At 36.6% G+C, this 24,233-nt stretch overlaps 1 protein-coding gene and 1 pseudogene across 1 annotated transcript; one reads left to right on the forward strand and one right to left on the reverse strand.

Moving 5' to 3' along the window:
- Positions 1–3,782: 3,782 nt before the first annotated feature.
- Positions 3,783–4,106, reverse strand: LOC138905015 (uncharacterized). Its single transcript, XM_070193520.1, has one exon. It carries the CDS (start codon positions 4,104–4,106, stop codon positions 3,783–3,785), a length of 324 nt encoding a protein of 107 aa, XP_070049621.1.
- A 2,192-nt stretch (positions 4,107–6,298) lies between these two features.
- Positions 6,299–24,233, forward strand: part of LOC138905016 (MLO-like protein 2) — a 56,729-nt pseudogene continuing 38,794 nt past the window's right edge.

Below are 24,233 nucleotides of genomic sequence, written 5' to 3' on the forward strand. Positions count from 1 at the left end.
CCTCTGCTCAATTTCCCACATTGGACAGATCTTTACCATGTGATCTAGCTTGCCACACTTGTAGCACCCATCATAGTTAGCTTTGTCGATCTGCTTGGACTTATTACTTGTCTCTCTCTTAGATGCACTTTTGGAATTCTTTATGAACCTATTGAACTTGGCAAACATTGCTAGATAAGGATCATCATAGTCAGATTCATCATCCTCAGGCGCTTTAAGAACCAAGGCCTTATCCTTCTTTGGTTCTTCCTTGCACAATTCTATCTTTCTCATTTCATGAGTTTTTAAGTTTCCAACCAACTCATCAAGTGAGATTTTGTCCAATTCCTTGGCTTCCTGGATTGCAGTGACTTTTGATTCCTATGAAGCTGGAAGGATTCTTACAATATTCCTAACCAACTCTTCTGAGGTAAACACCTTTTCAAGTGATTTTAGTTCATTGGTTATTATAGTGGACCTAGTCATCATATCTTAGATGGGCTCTATAACGATCCGACCAGTAGTTTTGAGCATTTGCACTTCGATCGGTAGTTTGAGGGCATGAGTAACTCCGTATAATGTATTATGACTTGTGTGAATCGTTGGTTTTTGTTTTCAGGTTATTCAGAATCGATTTGAAAGAATGAATTTCATGATTGGAGCTTTAAGTTGTAATAGTTGACCAAGTTTGAATTTTGTGTATTTGACTTTAGAACGGAGTTTTTATGGTTCTGTTAGGTCCAGAGGGTGATTTTGTATTCGGGCGTATGCCCGGATTTGCATTTGGATATTTCTAGAAAGTTTCGGTGCGAGTTGGCGCAAGTTGGAAATTTGAAGGTTTGGAAAGTTCATAAGTTTGTCCGGGAGTTGACTTTGATGATATCGGGTTCGGATTATGGTTTCGGGAATTTAAATAGCTTTATTATGTCATTTGGGACGTGTGTGCAAAATTTGAGCTCATTCCGGGTTGATTTGATATGTTTCGATGCGAGTTTTGAAAGTTGAAAGTTCAAAAGTTCATTAAGTTCGATTTGAGGTGTGATTCATCGTTTAGATATTGTTATGCATGATTTGAGGCCTCGAGTAGGTCCGTGTTATGTTATGGGACTTTTGGGAATGTTCGGACGTGGTCTCGAGGGGCTCGGGCATGTTTTGGATCGAATTCAAATCATTTTTACTTCCTTTTTGCATTTCTAGTTCTGCTGAGCATCTGGTTTCCTTGTTTGCGATTGCGTAGAGTTGTTTGATGGCTGGGGAAAAGTTGTTCATCGCATTCGCGAGTCCTCAGACATGTTTGAGTAGATTGTTACAGTTTGAGCAACGCGTTCGCGCAAGTGTGCACGCATTCGCGTAGTGATTTAAACTGAGCTGGGCAGAGGCTGTTTCTCTTCGCGGTGTTGTTTCAGCAATCGTGTAGTTTATGAGCTTTATGTACCGCGTTCACGTGACTTTATACGAGATCGCATAAGGTATTTTCTGGGGCAGTGCTTTTCCCTCTTCGCGATCGCGAGGGTATTTCCGCGATCGCAATTCATTGATTTGCCCAGTGATTATAAAGTACTCTATTTCGGAAGTTTCGGCCATTTATACATATTTGGAGCTATGGACCTCGGATTGAAATGATTTTTGAGGCAATTTTCACCATATGAATTGGGGTAAGTATTCTCTACTCGGTTTTGATTTTATTTCATGAATCTATCTTCGTTCTTGGCATTTTTTTGCCTAAAGTTTCATAGAGTGAAATTTTGAGTTTTGAACATCGATTTGGAGTCAGATTTGAGTGAAACTAGTATGGTTGGAGTCATAATTGAATGGGTTATCGGATTTTATAAGTTTTGTCGGGTTCCGAGGCGTGAGCTAGGGTTTAAATTTTTGGTTGACTTTGGGCTTTGATTGAAGATTCAACCTTTATCATTTGGAATTATTTCCATAGGAATTATTTGATGTATTTGAGTTGCTTTTTGCTAGTTTCGAGCCGTTCGGAGGTCAGTACATGCGGGATGGCATCTGTGGAGTATCGTTTGGCTTGCTCGGTATTGGATTTGGCTTGGTCGAGGTAAGTAACACTTCTAAACTTGGTGCTGAGGGTATGAACCCCTGAATATGTGTGTTATGTGTTTGGTGTTGAGGTGACACACATGCTAGGTGACGAGTGTATGGGCGTGCACCGTGTGAATTGTGACTCAGTTATTTCAGTGGTACTGTGTAATTACCTAATCTTATATGTAACAGTGAAATCTCTATATGCTAGAGTAATTGAGCTGTGATCCATGTTAGAAATCATGCTTAGGCCACATGCTGGTACTGTTGGGACCTACAGAGGTCGTGTTACATGTTGAATTAATTGCTTAATTTGAAATTTATACTCGGTCACAACTATTATTTGCATATCATATCTCAGTCTCTATTGTTCTATATTCATACATCATATCATCACTGTTTGGGCTGATTATCATGATTCTTATGAGCCCGAGAATCTGGAGAGATTGATGACTAAGTGAGTCCGAGGGCCTGTTGTGAGTGATATTTATGGGATCGGGCTGCATGCCTGAACATGCTTTATTGATTCATGCCAAGGTTTGGCTTATTATAGTGCTTGGGTTGGATCGGCCCCTCCGGAGTCTGCACATCCACAGTGGGTGCAATTGCTATGGTTTTTTGGGTTGGATCTGCCCTGGATTCATTTGCATTAGGCTGGATCTGCCGAGGATTTATTTATGTTTGGGATGGATGTGCCTTGGGCTAGATATACGCTGTACAGTACTGAGTGCCTGAGAGTGCTGAGTATTGAGGATGGTGAGTGAGAATACGAGGCAGTGAGATTGAGTACTCTGAGAGTTTGAGTACATGATTTCATAACTGAGGTGCATTACATGTGACATGCGTACTTGAGATACAAGCATATAGATGCATTTACTCCTGCTACCTAGTTTCGGTGACATTCATGGTTGCACTTGCATATTGACATATAGGTATAGAGATGTACTTTCCTCATGCTATCTGAAAATGAAACATCATAATTATTGTTGAAAGATTTTTGGAGAAAATTACAATTTTCAGATTTACTCATATCTCTGGTGATTTGGTGAAAAGAACTGAGTTTTACTGACATCTTTGAAAAACATGCCTATTTTCCCGTAATTGTGAACGAGTTGAGTGTCGTACCTCTAAATTATTTCTTGTATCATTTTTATTATGCTGTTATGAACTGTTGTTGGCTATTGGTGTTGGACCCCGACCCTTGTTCCAGCTCGTTGCTACTTTCAACCTAAGGTTAGGTTTGTTACTTATTGAGTACATGGGGTTGGTTGTACTCATACTACACTTCTGCACCTTACGTGCAAATGTTGGATGCTGATGTTACTGCATACATCGGGATCTAGATCTGAAGATGTACCTGCGTTCCAATTATGGCTATCATTTGTCCTTGGTAGCATTAGATTCAAATTTTATTCATTTACATTTCAAACAAACGTTGTAATTATTTTAGTTCAGTCTTGTAAAAAAAAAGAAATCTAAATCTTAGAAGCTCATGATTTGTACTACCAGTCCTTAGGAGATTCTTTGTATAAAAGCAGTTGTATTATTATTTCTTCTCTTAAAAAATCTCATTAAATTGGATAGTTGTTAATTGGCTTACCTAGCGGATTAGGTTAGGTGCCATCACGACTAGTTGGATCTTGGGTCGTGACATGCTCAGACTACTTCATAGAGAAAAGCTCATAGTTTCTCATGAGTAGCTCAGTCCTTGATCTCTTTACTTGGTTCGTTCCTTCACGGGCAGTTTGGAGAGCATCCCATATCTACTTCGCATTAGAGCACACAAAAATTCTATTGTAATCATCAGGACCAAGTCCACAGATAACGATTTTCTTAGCCTTTGCATTCTTGTCCATCATTCTGAAATCTGCTGCCACAAATTCGGAGGGATCCTTAGGAACTGTTTCATTTTGTGCATTTTGTTTAGTAGGAATCAAAGGACCTTGATTCACTATGGTCCATAATTCGTAGTCTTCAGCTGTCAGGAAGTCTTCCATTCTTGCTTTCCACCAACTGTAATATTTTCCATTGAACAAGGGTGTCCTGGTAGTTGATTGTCCTTCATTAATTCCGGGTGGAGCACTCATCTTGCTTTCAAGATCTCTCTAGGTATTAGCCGTGTAAATGAGATAACCCACTCTGATACATTGTTAGTTTGAGTGCCCGTATAAATTACTAAAGAACTTGGTTCTTTACCGTGTTTCTTAAGCATAAAGTAAACAAGTAATAAAATGAACACAAGGATTTTTACGTAAAAAATCACTCGGCTCAAAAGGTGCAAAAACCACGACCTACCACGTAGGAGTTTCAGCTCCAACTCCACTAAAACACTGAGCAAAAATGTATCTATTACAGGACTGTAATTAAATATTCTCCAGTACTCCAACTACTCCTATTTGATTTACAAGTTACTCTAACTTGTAAAGCAAAATACTAACTCTGACTCACTGAATGTTTATGACACTTGATTACAACTCAATTATTTAAAACACATTCACTAGACTGACTTGGGAAGAATACAATGCAAGTACTCAACACAAGTGAACAACTTATGACTCTTAAATGATGTGCAAAAGAATAGTTTAGAAGTCCAAAGTCAATCCTATTTAAACACGACTTGAGATCGTCTAGAAGTCCTATTCATAGTCAGCTTCCTCTTTGATAGGTCTCCTACTGTTTCAAGGATTCCACACGCTTTGGGACTTTAGTCTCTGATTGAATTATCCATATTTGTTTGAGTAACGACCCTTATCACTTATATTAGCCATCGTCCACCAAATTCGAACCTTGGTAGCTTTGAGATAAAGTTACTGTCTTGTGCAGACGTACAAGTATCACTCAGGAGGAGCTGATTCTTTCTCCCGAGGAGCAAGTTCTTGAGAACAGGTTCTTCAGAATAGTTAAGAGCTACGTTGAGGACCTGATTCTTTGAACATTTAGTCATACTTTGTCAATCATCAAAACTTCTATATTCAACACAAACATCTCCGTAAAACCAGAGACAAACAACCAACAATTTGGTCATATATCGGATCATTTGTCCACAATTCACAAGATGATTAATTGTCTAATTAAGAACACGTTAATATTATCAGTCGAAACATGTTACTTGCTTAATTACCTCGTGTCTGTTTGAGCATAAAGCGAGGTTCTTCCTTAAAAGTTGGCGACCTGATTCTCATTTAACCTCGTGATATCCATGTCCATGTTATAGATAACGAGAAAAAGAAAACTTTAGTACTACGTCATGGCCTTCGTGGATAGTTGCTTACATGCTTCGACCAACCTAACCTTTTTTCAATTCAATGGCTATGACCCTCCATGAGTACTCTGCTCTCCACATATTTTATTTAATATATGTGTGTGCATTTCACTTCTTCAAGACAAGTACGTAAAACTTGTTTCATTCTTTCTGTCCTTCTCTCTTTAATTCCTAGACAAGTGATTTACTCTGGGAAGATTATCAGTCAATATATATATGGCAGGTTCAAGCAGCACCGCCATAACTTTGGAGACAACACCAACATGGGCTATTGCTGCTGTGTGTTTCATTTTGATTACTATTTCCATTCTTATTAATTGAACATGCCCTTCATATCTTAGATAAGGTATGTCTTACTATCCCTATATGCCATTGCAAATATATAATAAGTTTGATTAACCGTAATTAGGAAGCAATAAATAGGGCAGCTCAGTGCAGGTCGAGGAAGGACGGGAATATGTTTGTGTATTTTACGCATTCTTGCTTTTAGTGATCTTGAATTTGTCATGATCTCCTAGCTAGTCACATGGCAACAACTTTTATGATTTATTGTCTATGAACAAGTTAATTTGATAAAAAAAAGTAGCAATAAGATCATTATTTGTCTAAGAACAAGTTGTTCGAGAAAATTCAAGATCTATTTTAAGCTTAAAGACTCACTATACGGTGAAGCTTACTATTAACATCATTTGAAACATGATGTTACTATTACGTACTTTCGTCATGCAGTAGCTTTGCAGCCATTTTTGTTACTAAATTAAACCCTCCATAGTACTAGATATAGTCTTGCTTCTATGTTTGATTCATTTTGGTTTTGCATTAATTGCTGTAGTACTTCAACAAGAAGAGGAGGAAATCTTTGATTCAAGCTCTAAGACAATATCAAATCAGGTACATAAGAAAATCTAAACTCATTATTAATTTGTTTTAGAATGATTGCTTGACTTTTATATATATATATATATATATATATATATATATATATGCGTGTAATCAATATTGGTGTTTGAAGAGTTGATGCTTTTGGGATTGCTCTCCTTGTTGCTGACTGTTCTCCAAAGGCCTATTGCCAAAATCTGTATTCCTAAGGCTGCTGCTGAAATTTTTCTTCCATGTCAAAGCTTGACAAGTGATGATGAAGAGGAAGACCCAAAATGTGAACAACAAGTATTTGTAAATGATAAAGAAACTGCAACTTGGTTCAATGTAAAGAGATAGATTTTAGTTGCAAGTGAATTTTACGTGTCAAAATTTTTTATTTTCAGGGGAAGAAATCTTTGATGTCTAGAGAAGGTGTGGGGCAGCTTCAACTGTTAATATTTGCTCTGGCTTTCTTCCATATTCTTTCTTGCTTCCTCACCTTCAATCTTGGAACTCTTAAGGTAATTAATTAAGTTCTTGAATCAGCTTCGGTTTTTCTTGAAATAGTATTGATTTCCATTTTTATATACTAGAAGTTCTTTATTAAAATCCGTTAAAGTATTTGTTCACCTTTATATTGACTAATTTTTTATTATGGTCACAATTATTTCATTACATGATTGCACGTTTTACCAGTTGTCACTAGTAAATATTATTCAAACAAAACAGAGAAGTAGCGAAGTTGAAAATGAATTCTTCTTTGAACATATTTCTGGAACTCTTTACTATGATATTTGTAATATGGCCAAATTTTCATGACATTTACCATAATATAATATCCATTATAACAAATTTGTGATTCATGACATTTGCCATGACATAATATCCATTATAACAAATTTGTGGATCATGACATTTGCCAAGACATAATATCCATTATTAGGCCAAGGATTTCTTGCTAAAAATAGGGGAGTTTCTCCTCATTTGCAAACACATCAATTCAAGAGCTTTTCACTTTTGTCTTTCTTTCTCCTTTTTTTCATTATAAAGTATTTTGTAAGAGAGTGAGTGTTGGGAAACACTTGTGTGAACCCTTTCTTTGGAGTGATCTTGTGAGGTTATTCTCTTGGGGTATTTGGGATTAATTAGAGTATTTACTCTAATTTTATACTCTCTTTTGTACTCTTGTTGGTATAGTGAGATTGCTCCTCTCCTCTTGTGGACGTAGGTCATCTTGACCGAACCACGTTAAATTTGTATCTTCTTTATATTCTTTAATTGCCGTTATTATCAACTTTCATTGTCTTTGTTATTGTCATTATACCGTTGTTTGGCTAAATTTCGCACTATCCGGGTTCCGATCCTAACAAATTGGTATCAGAGCCAGATCTAACCGGGTTAGTTTACATAGACAAAATGACTCTAATAAAGTCTTATGTTGAGAAATTTGACCGAAGTGCAAACTTCAGAATGTGGCAATTAAAGATTGAAGCTATCCTAATTCAGGATGGCTTACATTTGGCACTGCAAGAAAATGAGAAGATGCCGGATAAAATGACAGACGAGGAATTTACCGTCATAGACAAAATGGCAAAAGCAGGTATTATTTTAAATCTTTCAAATGAGGTTTTGCGTGAAGTTGCGGCAGAAAGCTCAGCCAAAGGCATATGGGAAAAGTTTAAAACCTTATATATGAAAAGAACAGTAGAAACACAGATTTTACCTAAAGCAAAAACTCTACACTTTTCGTATGGATGAAGGTACCTCTATACTTACTCATTTTGATACTTTTGTTTCTCTTCTTATGGATTTAAGTAACACAGATGCTGAAATCAAAGATGAGGATCAAGCTGTGTTATTGCTTGTTTCCTTACCCTAGTCGTTTAAACATATAAGAGATACTATACTTTATGAAAAGGATAATATCTCTTATAAAGATATCAAATCTATTTTGAAATCAAAAGAACAAATAGATAGAGATATTACTGGGGAAACTAGTGAGAACCAAGGGGAAGGCTTATTCATAAGAGGTAGATCCAATAAAAAAGATTCAAGTAGTGAGAAACCTAAATCAAGGTCAAAATCCAGATACAGGAATGTCATGTGCAAATATTGTCATAAGAAAGGTCACATTATTTCTGAATGCTTTAAATTGAAAAACAAAGAAAAGCATACAGAAAAGAAAAATGAGCACAAAAATACTGACACTGCCGAAGCAGGTGTAGTTGCTGATGAGACTGAGGAAACTATTTTTTTAGCAACTAAAAATAGTTTCAAATCTAACAATGAGTGAATTTTAGATTCGGGTTGTTCTTATCATATGTATCCTAGTCGGGATTTATTTACCACATATGAATCTATTGGAGGTGGAGTTGTCTTGATGGGCAACAATGCTGTCTGCAAAGTTATTGAAAAAGGTACAGTCCGAATCAAAATGCACGATGGTGTGGTGAGAACTCTCACCGATGTTAGACATGTTCCTGACTTGGAAGAAAAATCTCATCTCTTTGGGCACTCTAGAATCTCTTGGGTGTAAGTACACAGGTGAAGGTGGAGTTCTGAAAATTTCTCATGGTGCTCTTGTGATCATGAAAGCACGCAGATCTGGTACGTTGTATACTCTTTTGGGATCTACTGTTACAGGTGCTGCTGCAGTTTCAATATCAGATAAATCAGATTCTGACATCACCAAATTATGGCATATGCGATTGGGGCATATGAGTGAAAAAGGCCTTTCCATCCTCAATAAAAGAGGTCTCTTATGTGGCCAAGGTACCGAAAATATGGAGTTCTGTGAACATTGTGTGTTCGGGAAGCAAAAAAGAGTCAGCTTCAAATTTCCAGCGATTCATAGAATAAAAGATACTTTGGATTACATTCATTCAAATCTTTGGGGTCCTTCCCGTACCCCATCAAAAGATGGTGCCAGGTATATGTTAACTTTCATTGATGATTATTCAAGGAAAGTTTGGATTTATTTCCTGAAAAATAAAAGTGATGTTTTCTTAAATTACAAAAAATGGAAAGTTTTGATTGAGAAGCAAACAGGAAAACAGGTTAAGCGGCTTAGAACAGATAATGGATTGGAATTTTGTAATGATGAATTCAACGAATTTTGCAAGAATGAAGGAATTGCTCGACATCGTACTGTGAGAATGACACCTCAGCAAAATGGTGTGGCAGAAAGGATGAATAGAACGCTTTTGGAAAGGGCTCGTTGCATGATTTCAAATGCTGGGTTGACAAACGCCTTTTGGGCAGAAGCTATCTCTACAACTTATTATATTGTCAACCGAGCTCCTTCTGCACCTTTGAACTTTAAGACTCCATAGGAAATGTGGTCAGGTACTCCTGCTAATTATTCTGATTTAAAGATATTTGGTTTCCCTGCATACATGCATGTAAATGATGGAAAATTAGAGCAAAGGGCTAAAAAGTACAATTTCCTTGTGTATGCATCTGGGGTGAAATGATACCGAAAGTTGAGACAGAAGCTGAAATTCTTGAAGTTGAGACTCTTGAAGTTGAACCAGAAGAAGAGGAGTATTCTATAGCCAAACATAGACCAAGAAGAGAAGGTAAACAACCATTAAGGTTTGGAGATTATGTTGCATTTGATTTTTCAGTTGCACATGAAACTGAAGAAATTGGAGAACCATCAAAATATTCAGAAGCAGTTTCTGGTGCTGACTCAGCCAAGTGGCTGATTGTAATGAATGAAGAAATTGAGTCTCTCCACAAGAATGGTACTTGGTCTCTTGTGAAGCCGCCATCAGGAAAAAGAATTGTTGGTTGCAAATGGGTCTTCAAGAAAAAGGATGGCATTCCAGGGGTTGAAGATGCGAGGTAAAAGGCACGATTAGTTGCAAAGGGCTATAGTCAGGTACAAGGAGTTGATTTTAATAATATTTTCTCACCTGTTGTTAAACATAGCTCTATTCGTGTCTTTCTTGCCTTCGTTGCCATGTATGATTTGGAATTAGAACAACTTGATGTTAAGATAGCTTTCTTACATGGCTAACTTGAGGAACAAATATACATGCATCAACCCGAAGGATTTGAAATTGAAGGAAAAGAAGATCATGTTTGCTTGTTGAAGAAATCCTTGTACGGATTAAAGCAGTCTCCAAGACAATGGTATAAAAAGTTTGATTCCTTTATGTTGGGTCATGGTTATTCGAGGAGCATGTATGATAGTTGTGTTTACTTCCGGAAGTTAACTGATGGTTCATTTGTGTACCTATTATTATATGTTGATGACATGCTCATTGCTGCTAAGGATTTAACATAAATTCACAATTTGTAAAGTCAGCTGAAAAGTGAATTTGAGATGAAAGATTTGGGAGCAGCTAAGAAAATCCTTGGCATGGAGATCAAAAGAGATCGAAAAGCCAACAGGTTATTTCTGACCTAGAAGAAGTACTTGGAGAAAGTCTTGGAGAGGTTTGTCATGAAAGATGCTAAACCAGTTAGTACCCCTCTTGCTGCTCATTTTAAGTTATTAGCTGCTCAGTCCCCGTAGTCAGAGGAAGAAGAGAGGTACATGTCACAGGTTCTTTATTCTAGTGCAGTCGACAGTATTATGTATGCAATGGTTTGTACACGTCCAGACATTTCACAAGCAGTGAGCTGGTAAGCCGGTATATGACTTGCCCTGGTAAAGCACATTGGCATGCTGTGAAATGGATTCTCAGATACTTGCGAGGTACTTCAAACACATGTTTGGAGTTTGGGAGAAATACTAACACTTTGGTTGGTTTTGTAGACTCAGATTATGCAGGTGATCTTGAAAAAAGAAGATCCCTGACAGGCTATGTATTTTGTATCGGTGGTTGCGCTATTAGCTGGAAAGCTACATTACAACATGCAGTAGCTTTATCTACTACCGAAGCAGAATATATGGCAGTGACCGAGGCGATCAAAGAAGCTTTATGGTTGAAGGGTCTATTTGCGGAACTCAGTTTACACCAAGGTGGTATTACCATTTTCTGTGATAGTCAAAGTGCCATTCACTTGACTAAAGATCAAATGTATCATGAGAGGACGAAGTACATTGATATAAAGTATCATTTCATCCGAGAAACCATTGCTGAAAGAAAAGTCTCTGTTCAGAAGATCAACACTAGAGACAATCCTGCTGACATGTTCACAAAACCTCTTCCAATATCCAAGTTCAAGCTTTGCCTGAACTTGGTTGGCATTTATGAAGAATGATTTTGCCCATTGGGGATTTTGCGGAGAAGGTGGAGCAAATTTACTATAAGCCGAAATTAGGCCAAGGTGGAGATTTGTAATATGGCCAAATTTTTATGACATTTGCCATGATATAATATTTATTATAACAAATTTGTGGTTCATGAAATTTGCCATGACATAATATCCATTATAACAAATTTGTGGATCATGACATTTGCCATGACATAATATCCATTATTAGGCCAAGGATTTCTTGCTATAAATAGGGGAGTTTCTCCTCATTTGCAAACACACCAATTCAAGAGATTTTCACTCTTGTCTTTCTTTCTCCTCCTTTATTTTATTATAGAGTATTTTGTAAGAGAGTGAGTGTTGGGAAACACTTGTGTGAACCCTTTCTTCGGAGTGATCTTGTGAGGTTATTCTCTTGGGGTATTTGGGATTAATTAGAGTATTTACTCTAATTTTGTACTCTCTTTTGTACTCTTGTTGGTATAGTAAAATTGCTCCTCTCCGCTTGTGGACGTATGTCACCTTGACCGAACCACGTTAAATTTGTGTCTTCTTTATATTCTTTAATTGCCGTTATTATCAACTTTCATTGTCTTTGTTATTGTCATTATACCGTTGTTTGGCTAAATTTCGCACTACCCGGGTTTTCGATCCTAACAATATTTGTTAGTCTTCTAGAAAATTTCTTAAGTAAATTGGTGGCTAGAATTGGAAATGTGCTTGATCTATGTTATTCCTTACTACTATTTTGGTAAATGGTCAGATGAGGAGATGGAAAATGTGGGAGGCAGAAACAAGAACCTTAGAGTATCAATTTTCACATGGTAAGTTAATTTAATATATTATTATTTGTTTTATTTTAAATTAGTAGCCTTATTATATAGAGTTATTTATAGTTATATCTTAATGATCTGATTTTGTTAATATTTTTACTACATTCTTAGCGCATACAATTTGAAACTCTAAACTTTCGACGTAATGACATTAGTAAACATCTTTCAAAACATCTTTCAAACTAGATGTGTGGGTTCAAGTCATGCTCTTTTTTCCTTTTTTTCTTTACCTTAACCCAAAAATACAACCCAAAAAAAAAATCAAACATGTACCGTCTGCTTGATACTCATGATATTTTAGAAACTTCGAAAACGCAAATAGCATGTAACCGATAAAATTACCTACAAACAACGTCACAAGTTTCTATTAACAATATCTTTCATTTGAGTCAAACTATTCCTTAATCCTCATAATGTATAGTTTACTTACAATACGTTAATTAAGGTGAGGGTTAATATTTGACATTTTGTTCGTCTGTTAAATATTTTGGATTCAAGGAGGTTTCAACTAATTCATCAAACATCATTCGGCAAGCGGCATCTCAAATTTTGGATTGAACACCGCTTTCGGCGTTTGCCAGTAAGCTGTTTTAATTTTATGATTAAATCATCTTTATTTAATTACTAATTGATTAGACCTGAAAAAGCAATGAAATAGATTATAATATATAGTATAACCTTTCGTGATGGCTAGGTTTGTTTTCTTAAGACAATTTTATGGATATGTTTACAAAGTAGACTATTTTACTCTCAGACATGGATTCATAACGGTATGCGTCTTAAACCTTGGTTAACACTCTTTTCCGTTTAGGGTGTCACAGAAAATATTTGTCGGAGAATAACTTTTTTTTCTGGTTTTTTACTCGGCGTCATTGGGGCTCCGACGAACTCCCTAATAAGATTTTTTTTCCTTATCAAGGGCTAGTTATTCTCTTGTATTTAATTGTCAGAAAATATTTAGGTGGAAGTAAGTTTTTCGCAACTATATATATCTCAATTCTTAACTTTTTATTACTACTTCAATCAACACTTAAACATTACTAGTATTAATCTTCTCATTAGCAGCTTGTTTGGATGGTTGTTACATGTTGTATTGTATCGTATTGTCACTTTAAATACGATATTTGTTTTTATTGTTATGCTAGAATTAGCAAGGAAGAAGAATGGAGAAGAATCAGTAATTTGGTCAGTAATTTGGAATTAGCTCAACTGATTTGTCTGGAGCATAAACACCGACTATATACAGTCCTAACTAACAATTAGGTACTAACTTCCTTAAATAACTATAACATACCATAACTTTCAATATGTACACTAAGGTCCATAGTACTAACTAACTTACTAACTAACACTTATATACACCAATACTCCCCTCAAGTTGGAGGGTGTAGGATGTTTAACACTCCCAGCTTGCCAAGGAGGAACTGATGCTGAGGTGATGCCAAGCCTTTGATGAGGATGTCACCTTGCTCATTTTTAGTAGAAACATATTGTGTCTGCAAGATCCCTTGTTTGAGTTTCTTCCGGATGAACTGACAGTCTATCTCAATGTGCTTTGTGCGCTTATGAAAGATATGATTAGCAGCTATTTGCATTGCCGCTTTGATTTCGGAGAATAAAGTAACTGGCTGATGAATTGGAGTCCCTAGTTCTGCAAATAAGCTTCGCAGCCACACTATCTCAGCTACAGTAGATACTATGCTTCTGTATTCAGCTTCAGCATTGCTACGAGATACTGTGTGTTATTTTTTGGACTTCCAAGAGATTAAAGAGTCACCAAACTTAACAAGATAACCACTAACAGACCTTCTGCTTATCAGACAGACTGCCCAATCTGAATCACAAAAAACAACTAAGGCATCGGCTGGCTCTCGTTTCATAATCACCCCCATTCTTGGTGCCTGTTTGAGATCTCACTACACGAATGGCTACATCGACATGCGACTTCTTTAGAGTCTGGATAAATTGACTCAGAGTTTGCATCGCATAACTGATGTATGGTCTTTAACTATGAGGTACAAGAGTTTTCCTATGAGTTTCTGATTGTTTGTGACTTCCACCAAAGGATCATGTACCTTGCTCCTAACTCCTTTGTTAAATTCCAGCGAGGTGAGCTTCTGATTAAGCTCTAAGGGTGTAAGAGCATGTTTTTCCCACTTAATCCCAACTCCGAATTAAGCTCCAAGGTATACTTTCTTTGGTTAAGAAGGATTCCTTGGTGAGACCTTAAGAATTCAATGCCTAGGAAGTATCTAAGTTCACCTAGATCTTTGACATTGAACTACTTGTGCAACACTGATTTTGCTTCATTAATAAGTTTAATGCTGCTTCAAGTCAATAGTAAATCTTCCACATATATCAAAATGATAACAATCCCACTCCTAGATTTCTTGGTGAATAAGGAGTAGACATACACACTTGACTGAAGCCTACACTGAGTAAAGCTTCTGTAAGTTTAAGGTTCCATTGTCTTGATACATGCTTAAGGCCATATAGTGATTTCAGCAACCTACAGACCTTTGTCTCCCCTAGTCTCTGAAAACCTTGAGGCAAGTCCATATAGACTTCCTCATATAAGTCACCTTGCAAAAAAGCATTCTATACATCCATCAGATAAAGACTTTAGTCCTTAGTGGCTGCTAATGCTATCACTGATCTGACTGTCATCATTTTTGCAACTAGTGAAAAGGTTTTATGATAGTCTAAGCCTTCTTGTTGCTTATACCCTTTGGCAACAAGTCGAGCTTTAAATATTTCCACCTCTCCATTAGTCTTGTACTTAATTTTGTAGATCTCTTTTGAGCCTATAGAGGACTTCCCAGGGGGCAGGACCACCACCTCCCAGGTCTTGTTATCCTCTAAAGCTTCAATTTCGTGTTTCATAGCCTGTATCCATCTGCCATCTTTCATTGCTTCCTTGAAGATATGTGGTTCTGTGATTGTTGAGAAGGCCATAATGTAATCTTTGTATCTCTATGTGACATTGTCATAGGATAGGAAATTGGATAAGGACAATGGGGATCTTTTTTGCTAGCAACAACATAGTCCTGCATCCACATTGGAGGATGCTTTGTTCTGGTTGATTTCCTCGCAAGGACAGTGAGATTAGGATCAATGGTTCTCATTGGTGCGATAGGAAGTTCAGTTGATGCATCCTATTCAAGAATTGGTGGATCAACATCACCTGCAATTGCTTGGTCAGCTATACCTGTTTTATCTGCTTGATCAGTTACACCACCTTCATCATCATCTACATCAGATACTGCATCTTCTTGATTGGGTTCCTGGCTTATTGAATCTGAGAGATCTGCAGGCTCCCCAAGTTCAATTGTGATTTCTGATCCTACTGAATCCATAGTGATCATCTCTTCCCTTTGTAATGGCTCAAAGATACCAGCTATGTGATTTGAGGATTGATATGTGGAAACATGCTGTTGTTGTTGTGCTGTGATAAAAGGAAATATAGATTCCCCGAATATGACATCCCTGCTGATAAAAAAAGAGTTAGTAGCCCTGTCAAACTGTCTGTAACCCTTTTGAGTAGTGGAATACCCTAGTAGGACAACTTCCCTAGCTCTAGGTCCAAATTTGTCTTCCTTCACCATATTTGTAGCATAGCACAGACAACCAAAAGTTCTCAGATGTGCTAGTGAGGGTTGCCTACCATGGAGCAACTCAAAAGGACTCGTACCACCTAGCACTCTAGTAGGAAGTCTGTTTATAAGATAAACAAATGTTTGCACACATTCCACCCAAAATTTGCTTGGTATCCCAGCCCGAAACTGTCTCGACCCAAAAATCCTACCGCAGGCATTGTGATGGCACTTAGTCTCTAAGACTAAGTAAGCCGATTATAATCATAATTCAAGCCTTTTTTTAAACATATAATTTAATACAAACTCCCAGGACTGATAATGCTGAGTCACGAACTCTAACTGAATACATGGAATTATCTCGAGGATCGAATATACAGTACTGATCGAATAAGAAATTAACAGTACAATAAAATGAAAAGACTCCAAAGGACAGCGATGACCAAGGAGTCCTACCTTGAATCCTTGCGATCATACTCTAATCTCTGTCCGAATCTGATATCTTCAATACTTGGCTCTGCACAAAAATATGCAGAAGTGTAGTATGAGTACACCACGGTCGGTACCCAGTAAGTATCAAGACTAACCTCAGTGGAGTAGTGATGAGGTACAATCAAGACACTCACTAGTCAAATAATATGTGCAATATAACATACAAAAATAATAGAAAATAAATAGCAGTGATAGCAACACAAATCAACTAATGATTTAAACAGCAAGGTAATATGAACACCATAAATATTACTCAAACGAATAATAAACACAGGTACAAACAATTAATCAAGTCCTTCAAAATATACATCTTTTATCTATAAGTTTTTCAATAAAAGTCTCTAGAATATAATCCTTTTCAATAAATATATATCGAATATACTTCCTTCAAATAAATATCTTTCCATTATAATTCTTTTAAATAAATATTTTTCGAATATAATTCTTTCAAATAAATATCTTCTGAATGTAATTCTTTCAAGTAAATATCTTTCAAATATAATTCTTTCAAATAAAAGTCACCATATGACACCTCATTAACTTTCCTGGCATGAAAAATATATTGAACATATCACATCAAATGGCACGGCAATACCTTCGTGCACTTGTCTCATTCTCACCCAATATATATATATATATATATATATATATATATATATATATATATATATAGAGAGAGAGAGAGAGAGAGAGAGAGAGAGAGAGAGATCAAATTAATTGGCACGGTAACACCTTTCGTGCATTTATATCTTTCTCACTGTGCATATATATAACAATACCAACTAGTGGGAGAAATGCCAATAACAATAAAAGAAGTAAAGTGGAGGCACACACGAAGCAACAACGACTACAAGTCACATAGAAAACATAGGTGCACAATAACATCTCAAGATAAAGGCATGAATGTATACATAACAAAACGATATCACAATATAATATATGTTTCTCATCCTCGCCTGCACGGAAACACCCTTCGTACTTTTATCTCATCCTCACCTGATAATATAAATGAAATGGCACGGCATCACCCTTCGTGCTTTACACTCTCAATGGCACGGCATCATCCTTCGTGCTTTACACTCTCAAATGGCACAACATCACCCTTCGTGCTTTATACTCTCCCTCACATGATAATATAATTCAAATGGCACGGAATCACCCTTCACTCTTTACACTCTCAAATGGCACGGCATCACCCTTTATGCTTTACACTCTTCCTTACCAAGCACATGTATATCATTAACAAGCAAGGTAAGAAGCATAAATAACATCAAGGAGAGTGTTTAAACCACAACATAATACAACAATTCATATCACAATTTTCCACTGACCACAACCAAATTCCAAATATGTAGCAGAATCAATAAATTTCTCAACAAATAGCCCAAGGCTCCACACAATGTATATAAAACCTCAAAACTATCAACAGAGGTGAAAAATACTCAGTATAGGGCAATGCCTTCATTAATCCAAATTCTTGATAATTATATTAACTCCCCAATTTAAACTTATTTAATAAATATTTGCAGATAAGGATTCCATCATGAATTTAATTCCAAGAAAAATATCAAATCAACAAATACACGGAATACACATAAAATTCAAGTGACAATAACACCAAATTATTATATAAAGTACAAACTTGACAAATAAGGAATGAGGCGTGATAATTCAAGGATTTACTAATGCCAATAATTATCCAATTTAATACATAAAAATGCCTAAAACTTTAAACCAATACAATTTTCACATATAAGCCTGAGTACGTACTCGTCACCTCGCGTACACGGCTTTCAATCACACAATTTTCACGTAAGACTCAATGCCTAAAGTGTAATTCCCCCACTCGAGGTTAGGTAAGATACTTACTTTTTTGAAGTTATGCCGATATTTCGAAATCTCCTTCTTACTTTAATTGGCCTCTGGACAGCTCAAATCTATCCAAATTAATTGTCCAACTTTATTAAAATTCATCGAAAATGATTCCGAATAATAATACGCCGACTTAAAAATTTATTCCAAAAAGTCAACAAAAGTTAATGAGGGGCCCGCCTATCGGAACCCAACATAATTTTCATGAAATCTGAACACCCATTCCGATACGAGTTCAATCATACCAATTTTATCAAATTCCGATAACAACTCGACCTCCAAAACTTAAATTTTTGTTTTTGAAGATTTAGCCAAAATCTTAATTTCTTCCATTAAAATCCGAATTAAACGATGAATATAATTATAGATTCATGAAATATAAACACTTTAGGATATAGAACACTTACCCCAATCCATACGGTGAAAATCACCTCAAAAATCGCTTCAATCCGAGCTCCATAGCTCCAAATATGTTAAAAATGACTGAAACGTCGAAATATAGTGACTGCCCAGGTATTTACTCTTCGTGATTGTGGAAAATGCTTTTCGATCACAAAGCACAACTTTTCTTAGCCCAAAATTTGCCTTTCACGATCGCGGAAAATGCTTCGCAATCGCGAAGAACAAGCGCCCAGCTCTTTGAGACAACTTCTAGTTTAATGGTCATAACTTTTTGTACAAAACTCCAAATTGCAAATGGTTTAACTTTCTAAAAGCTATACACCAAGGTCTATAACTTATGTTTATCATCTCCCAATTCCTTATAGATTGTTAGATATAAGCTTCCAAAGTCAGCCCTGTGCAACAGAGATTTCCAAACTCTTTCGAGATAGCCTATAGTATATCCACCATATATTTTTGTACACAACTCGAAATGATAAATGGTTTACTTTTCTGAAAATTAGATACAAAGGTCTAGAACTTTAATTTTTGGATCATCTCCAAATTCCTTATGGATTGCGAGATATAAGCTTTCAAAATCGGGTTAGTGCAATAGAGATTTCCTCTACGCGATCACGAAAAGGCTTCTGCGATCGCGATACACAGTGTCCAAACTGCAAAATTGCTCTTCGCAATTGCAACCGTTTGTCCGCGATCACGCTTCATACCTCTGTGGCTAAAAACCAGCAACTAAAAATGTCCTAGAAATGGTCTGAAACCACCCCGAAACTCACCCGAGCCACTCGGGACCCCGTCCGAACATACCAACAAGTCTCAAAATATATTACGGACTTAGTCAAAACTTCAAATCACATCGAACAACGCTAAAAACATGAATCATACCCCAATTCAAGCTTAATAAAACTAAGAAATTTCAACTTCTACATTCGACGCCGAAACCTATCAAATCAAGTCCGATTGACCTCAAATTTTGCACACAAGTCATAAATGACATAACAGACCTATGAAAATTTTCAGAACTGGATTCTGACCCCAATATAAAAAAGTCAACTCTTCGGTCAAACTTCCAACTTAAACTTCATATTTTCGCCATTTCAAGTCTAATTTAATTACGGGCTTCCAAATAATTTTTTGGACACACTCCTAAGTTCAAAATTACCATACGAAGCTATTGGAATAATCAAAACTCTATTCCGGGATTGTTTACTTAAAAGTCCAACTCTGGTTAATTCTTTTTATTTAAACTTCAAAAATGAAAATTGTTCTTTCAATTTAATCCCGAATCTTCCGAAAATCAAACTCGACCACGCCCGTGGGTCATAATACATATTACGAAGCTGTTAGAGACCTTAAGTCACTGAACAAGGTATAAATTATTAAAACAACAAGTTGGGTCGTTACAAAAATTTCAGTGCTCTAGCAGTGTCTAAGATGTGTCTATGTTTTCTCTCAGCCACCCTATTTTATTGTGGGGTATGCACACAACTACCTTGGTGAATTACCCCATGAGTCTGTAAGAATACATTCCACTGATGGTTAAATAATTCTCTGTCATTATTTGTCCTAACCACCTTAACACAAGTGCCAAACTGAGTGTGTACCATATAAAAGAACTGTTTCAAAAATATGATTGTTTCACTTTTCAGCTGCATAAGAAAAATCCTAGTCTCTCTAGTATAGTCATCCACAACTGTAAGAAAGTAATATTTATTATCATGTGTAGCAACCTTATAGGGTGCCCATACATCCATGTGAGCAAGTTGAAATGGTTTAGTACTTATGTGCTCACTAACATGAAAACTCAATCTATGTTGCGTAGCCAATGGACAGATAGAACATTTATGTTGTACTGTACTATCTACTTTATTATGCAAAAAGGAAACATGTTTCATCACTGACAATGAATTATGTCCTAATCTCCTGTGCCAAAGCTCTCCTGAATCTTTATTCTTCACCAATGAACTAACATGAGCAACTATTTGTTCTGTTTCTCTTCCTCTCAACAGATATAGTCCACCAGTTTCCTTACCAATCCCATTCACCTTACCACTGTAAAGGTCCTAAAAGACACACAGTTTTGGTAGGAAGAGAGCACCACATTGTAAGTCCCTGGTTAACTTTGAAACTAACATAAAGTTAAACTTAAAGTTAGGAACATACAATACATTTTCCAGCTTAGTATCTGCTGAAAATTGTGTACTACCAATATATGTAACATCAGTACTGTCTCCATTTTGTAACCTCACCTTTTCTCTTTTACAACTATCCACATTCTTAACATCATTCAATAATCCTAGTGAAGATGCTTTGTGGTCTGTGGCCCCTGAGTTGTAATGATCCGGCCAGTCATTTTGAGAATTATAGCTCTGTTTCCCCATTTACTACTCATTTTATAATTTATAGTTATTATGTGACTTGCCGGTGTAGTCGGTTCGGGTCCGGAGAGATTTTGGAGTGAATTGAGACACTTAGTCTCAAGGATGAAAGCTTAAGTTGAAATGGTTGACCGGATATTGACTTATATGTAAACGACCCCGAAATAGAGTTTTGATGATTCCAATAGCTCCGTATTGTGATTTTGGACTTAGGAGCATGTGCGAAAAATTATTTAAAAATCCGTAGTTAAATTAGGTTTGAAGTGGCTAAAATAGATAGAAATTTAAGTTTGGAAGTTTGATCGGGGAGTTGACTTTTTGATATCGGGGTCGGAATCCGATTATGGAAATTTGAATAGGTCCGTTATGTCATTTATGACTTGTGTAAAAAATGTTAGGTCAATATGACATGATTTGATTGGTTTTGACATCGAATGTAGAAGTTGGAATTTCTTAGTTTCATTAGGCTTGAATTGAGGTATGATTCATGTTTTTAGCATTGTTTGATGTGATTTGAGGCTTCGACTAAGTTTGTATGATATTTTAGCACTTGTTGATGTATTTGGTTGAGGTCCCGGTGGTCTCGGGTGAGTTTCAGATGGTTAACAGAACGAAATTTAGACTTAGAACAAAGCTGGAAACTTTCTGTCATCTGATGCAATCTCACCCGCGGAATTTGGCTCGCAGGTGCGAGCTCGCAGAAGCGAGCGTGAGAGCGCATAAGCGAAAAAGGGTGAGTGGAGCAGTGGCCACAGGTGCGAAGGAAAATTTCCGCATCTGCACGACCGCAGATACGGACTAAGGATCGCAAGTGCGGTTGGGACCGCAGACGCGGATGCTTCATCGCAGAAGCAAACTCCTTGTCCGTAGAAGCGAAGGCAGTCACAGAAGCGGGAGATTTACCGCAAAATCGGAATCATAGATGCAGTTAAAAATTCTGCAAAAGCGAAACCTCTCGGCAGTGTACAAAAACAGAGGGTTTCGAGTTTTTATCATTTTTGGACATTTCCAACACGGTTTTGGGGCGATTTTCAAAGAGAATTCACGAGAACTTGAGGTAAGTCACTTATGATTATTGTTAGTCAACAATATTGAAGTATCATTGAGTATTTCAACTAGATTACGTATTTTTGAGGTGAAGTTAGAGGATTTGGGCCTAGGGATTCGAAAATAAGATTTGAAGATTTGAGGGCCGAATTGTTATCGGAATTTAATAATTTTGGTATCGTGGTTGAATGGGCGTTCATATTTTATAACTTTTGTCGGGTTCCGAGACGTGGTCCCCACGGGCAATTTTTGAGTTAAATTTCATTTTTTGTTGGAAAATTTGTATTTTCATATTGAATAAATTCCAATAATTTGTATTGTGACTAGATACGAGGCTTTCAGAGGTCAATTCATGAGACAAAGGCATATCATAGTAAAGAATTACACAAGTCGATGTAAGTGACTTGTCTAACCTTGTGTGGGAGAAATTCTCCTTAGGATTTGTATTGATGTGATAATTGTGATGTGTTGAAAGTCGTGTATGCGAGGTAACGAGTGTGTACACTGGCTAAATGTGGAGAACTCCGATTTTAAATTGTGTAGTTCTCTATTACACATTAATTAAATTATTTTGTCCAGTTATATTCATCATCATTGATCTATTTTTATATTTTAAATTTGCCTGATATTTTTCCTTCTAATTGCTTTACCTGTTAAGTTGAAATTTTACTTCTTTTATTCTGTGTTCATTATTTGAAAGTTGAATTTCTTAATTGAATTATTATTAATATGAAGTATTTGACATAAAAAATAATTTGGTATTGAGGCAAGGTGTTAAATTTGTGAAATATTATTTTTGTTGAGTTATTCACTTTCGAATATTTTGTGAGATTTTATATTCATTGTGATTGAGCCGTAAACTCCTTATTGTGGAAATAGTGTTGTTGTTGATTTATTTTGGCAAGTTAAAATATTTGGGCACTTGAGGTGCACATTATGATATTGATACACATGCGGTGGTATAAGGTCTGGGTGTTGAAATGCATGCGGTGAGATAAGGGTGGCTTGATATGCTTGGCTAGTAGGGGAACTACTAGAAGTCATGCGGTGTGATAAAGGTGGCTAAAACGCGGGATGCTATTTCGGGAAAAATATTTTCTTTAAAATTAAATGTGAAGGCTCCCGCGGTGATATAAAAAAATGAGATATTGTGAATTTATTTATAATTTGAGAGTACGGGGCGGTACCTCGGGAGTACCCTTGTTGATATTTATTTATGGCTGCATTGCCTTTGATTATTTTTGGTGTTTTCCTTAAAGTTGTAAATTTCTGTTTTCCTTCCATGAGGTATTATTTGCCCTTATTCTGTGTAGTTGAATTGTGGCATACTACTTACTTAAATTATTCCCATTGTCATTATTATTATTATATTGTCAAACATTCACCCTGTCTTTTATTATTTCTAGTAGGGCCTAACATGACCTCGTCACTACTCTACCGAGGTTAGGCTTGACACTTACTGAGTACCGCTGTGGTGTACTCATACTACGCTTCTGCATATCTTTTTGTGCAAATCTAGGTACTTCTTATCAAACCAGGTATCAGTGAACTAGCCGTACGCGGAGACTTCAAGGTATATCTGCCAGCGTCCGCAGACCTCGGAGTCCCTTTCTATCCTTATTATGTCTCTTTCCTTATTCTCTTTAGATTCTAATGTACTGTAACGACCTGGCTGGTCGTTTCGAGAGTTATAGCCCTGTTTCCCCCATTTCTGCTTCCTTTTGTGCTTTTCAGCTATATTATGATATACCAGGTTACTTGGTTCGGGTCCGAAGTGGTTTCGGAATGGATTGAGACATTTAGTCTCTAAGGTAGAAGCTTAAGTTGGAAAAGTCAACTGGATATTGACTTATGTGTAAACGATCTCAGATTTAAATTCTGACGGTTCTATTAGCTTCGTTAGGTGAGTTTGGACTTCGGAGTGCGTCCAGAATGTGATTTGGAGGTCCGTAGTAGAATTAGGCTTGAATTGGCGAAAGTTAGAAATTTGGCGATTTCGATCGGTAGTGGAAAATTTGATATCGAGGTCGGAATGGAGTTCCGAAAGATGGAGTAGGTTCATGGTATTATTTCAGACTTGTGTGCAAAATTTTAGGTCATTCGGACGTAGTTTGGTAGGTTTCAGCGTCGTTTATGGAATTCGAAAATTTCTAAGTTCATTAGGCTTGAATCCATGTGTAATCCATGGGACTAGTTCTTGCTACTCGCGGAGTTTGCATATAACAACAGTTATCAGTCGAGCATTCATATGGCTCCATACGAGGCTTTA

This window comes from Nicotiana tomentosiformis, chromosome 2 (assembly GCF_000390325.3).
Source record: "Nicotiana tomentosiformis chromosome 2, ASM39032v3, whole genome shotgun sequence".
In the NCBI taxonomy this organism is placed as follows: domain Eukaryota; kingdom Viridiplantae; phylum Streptophyta; class Magnoliopsida; order Solanales; family Solanaceae; genus Nicotiana; species Nicotiana tomentosiformis.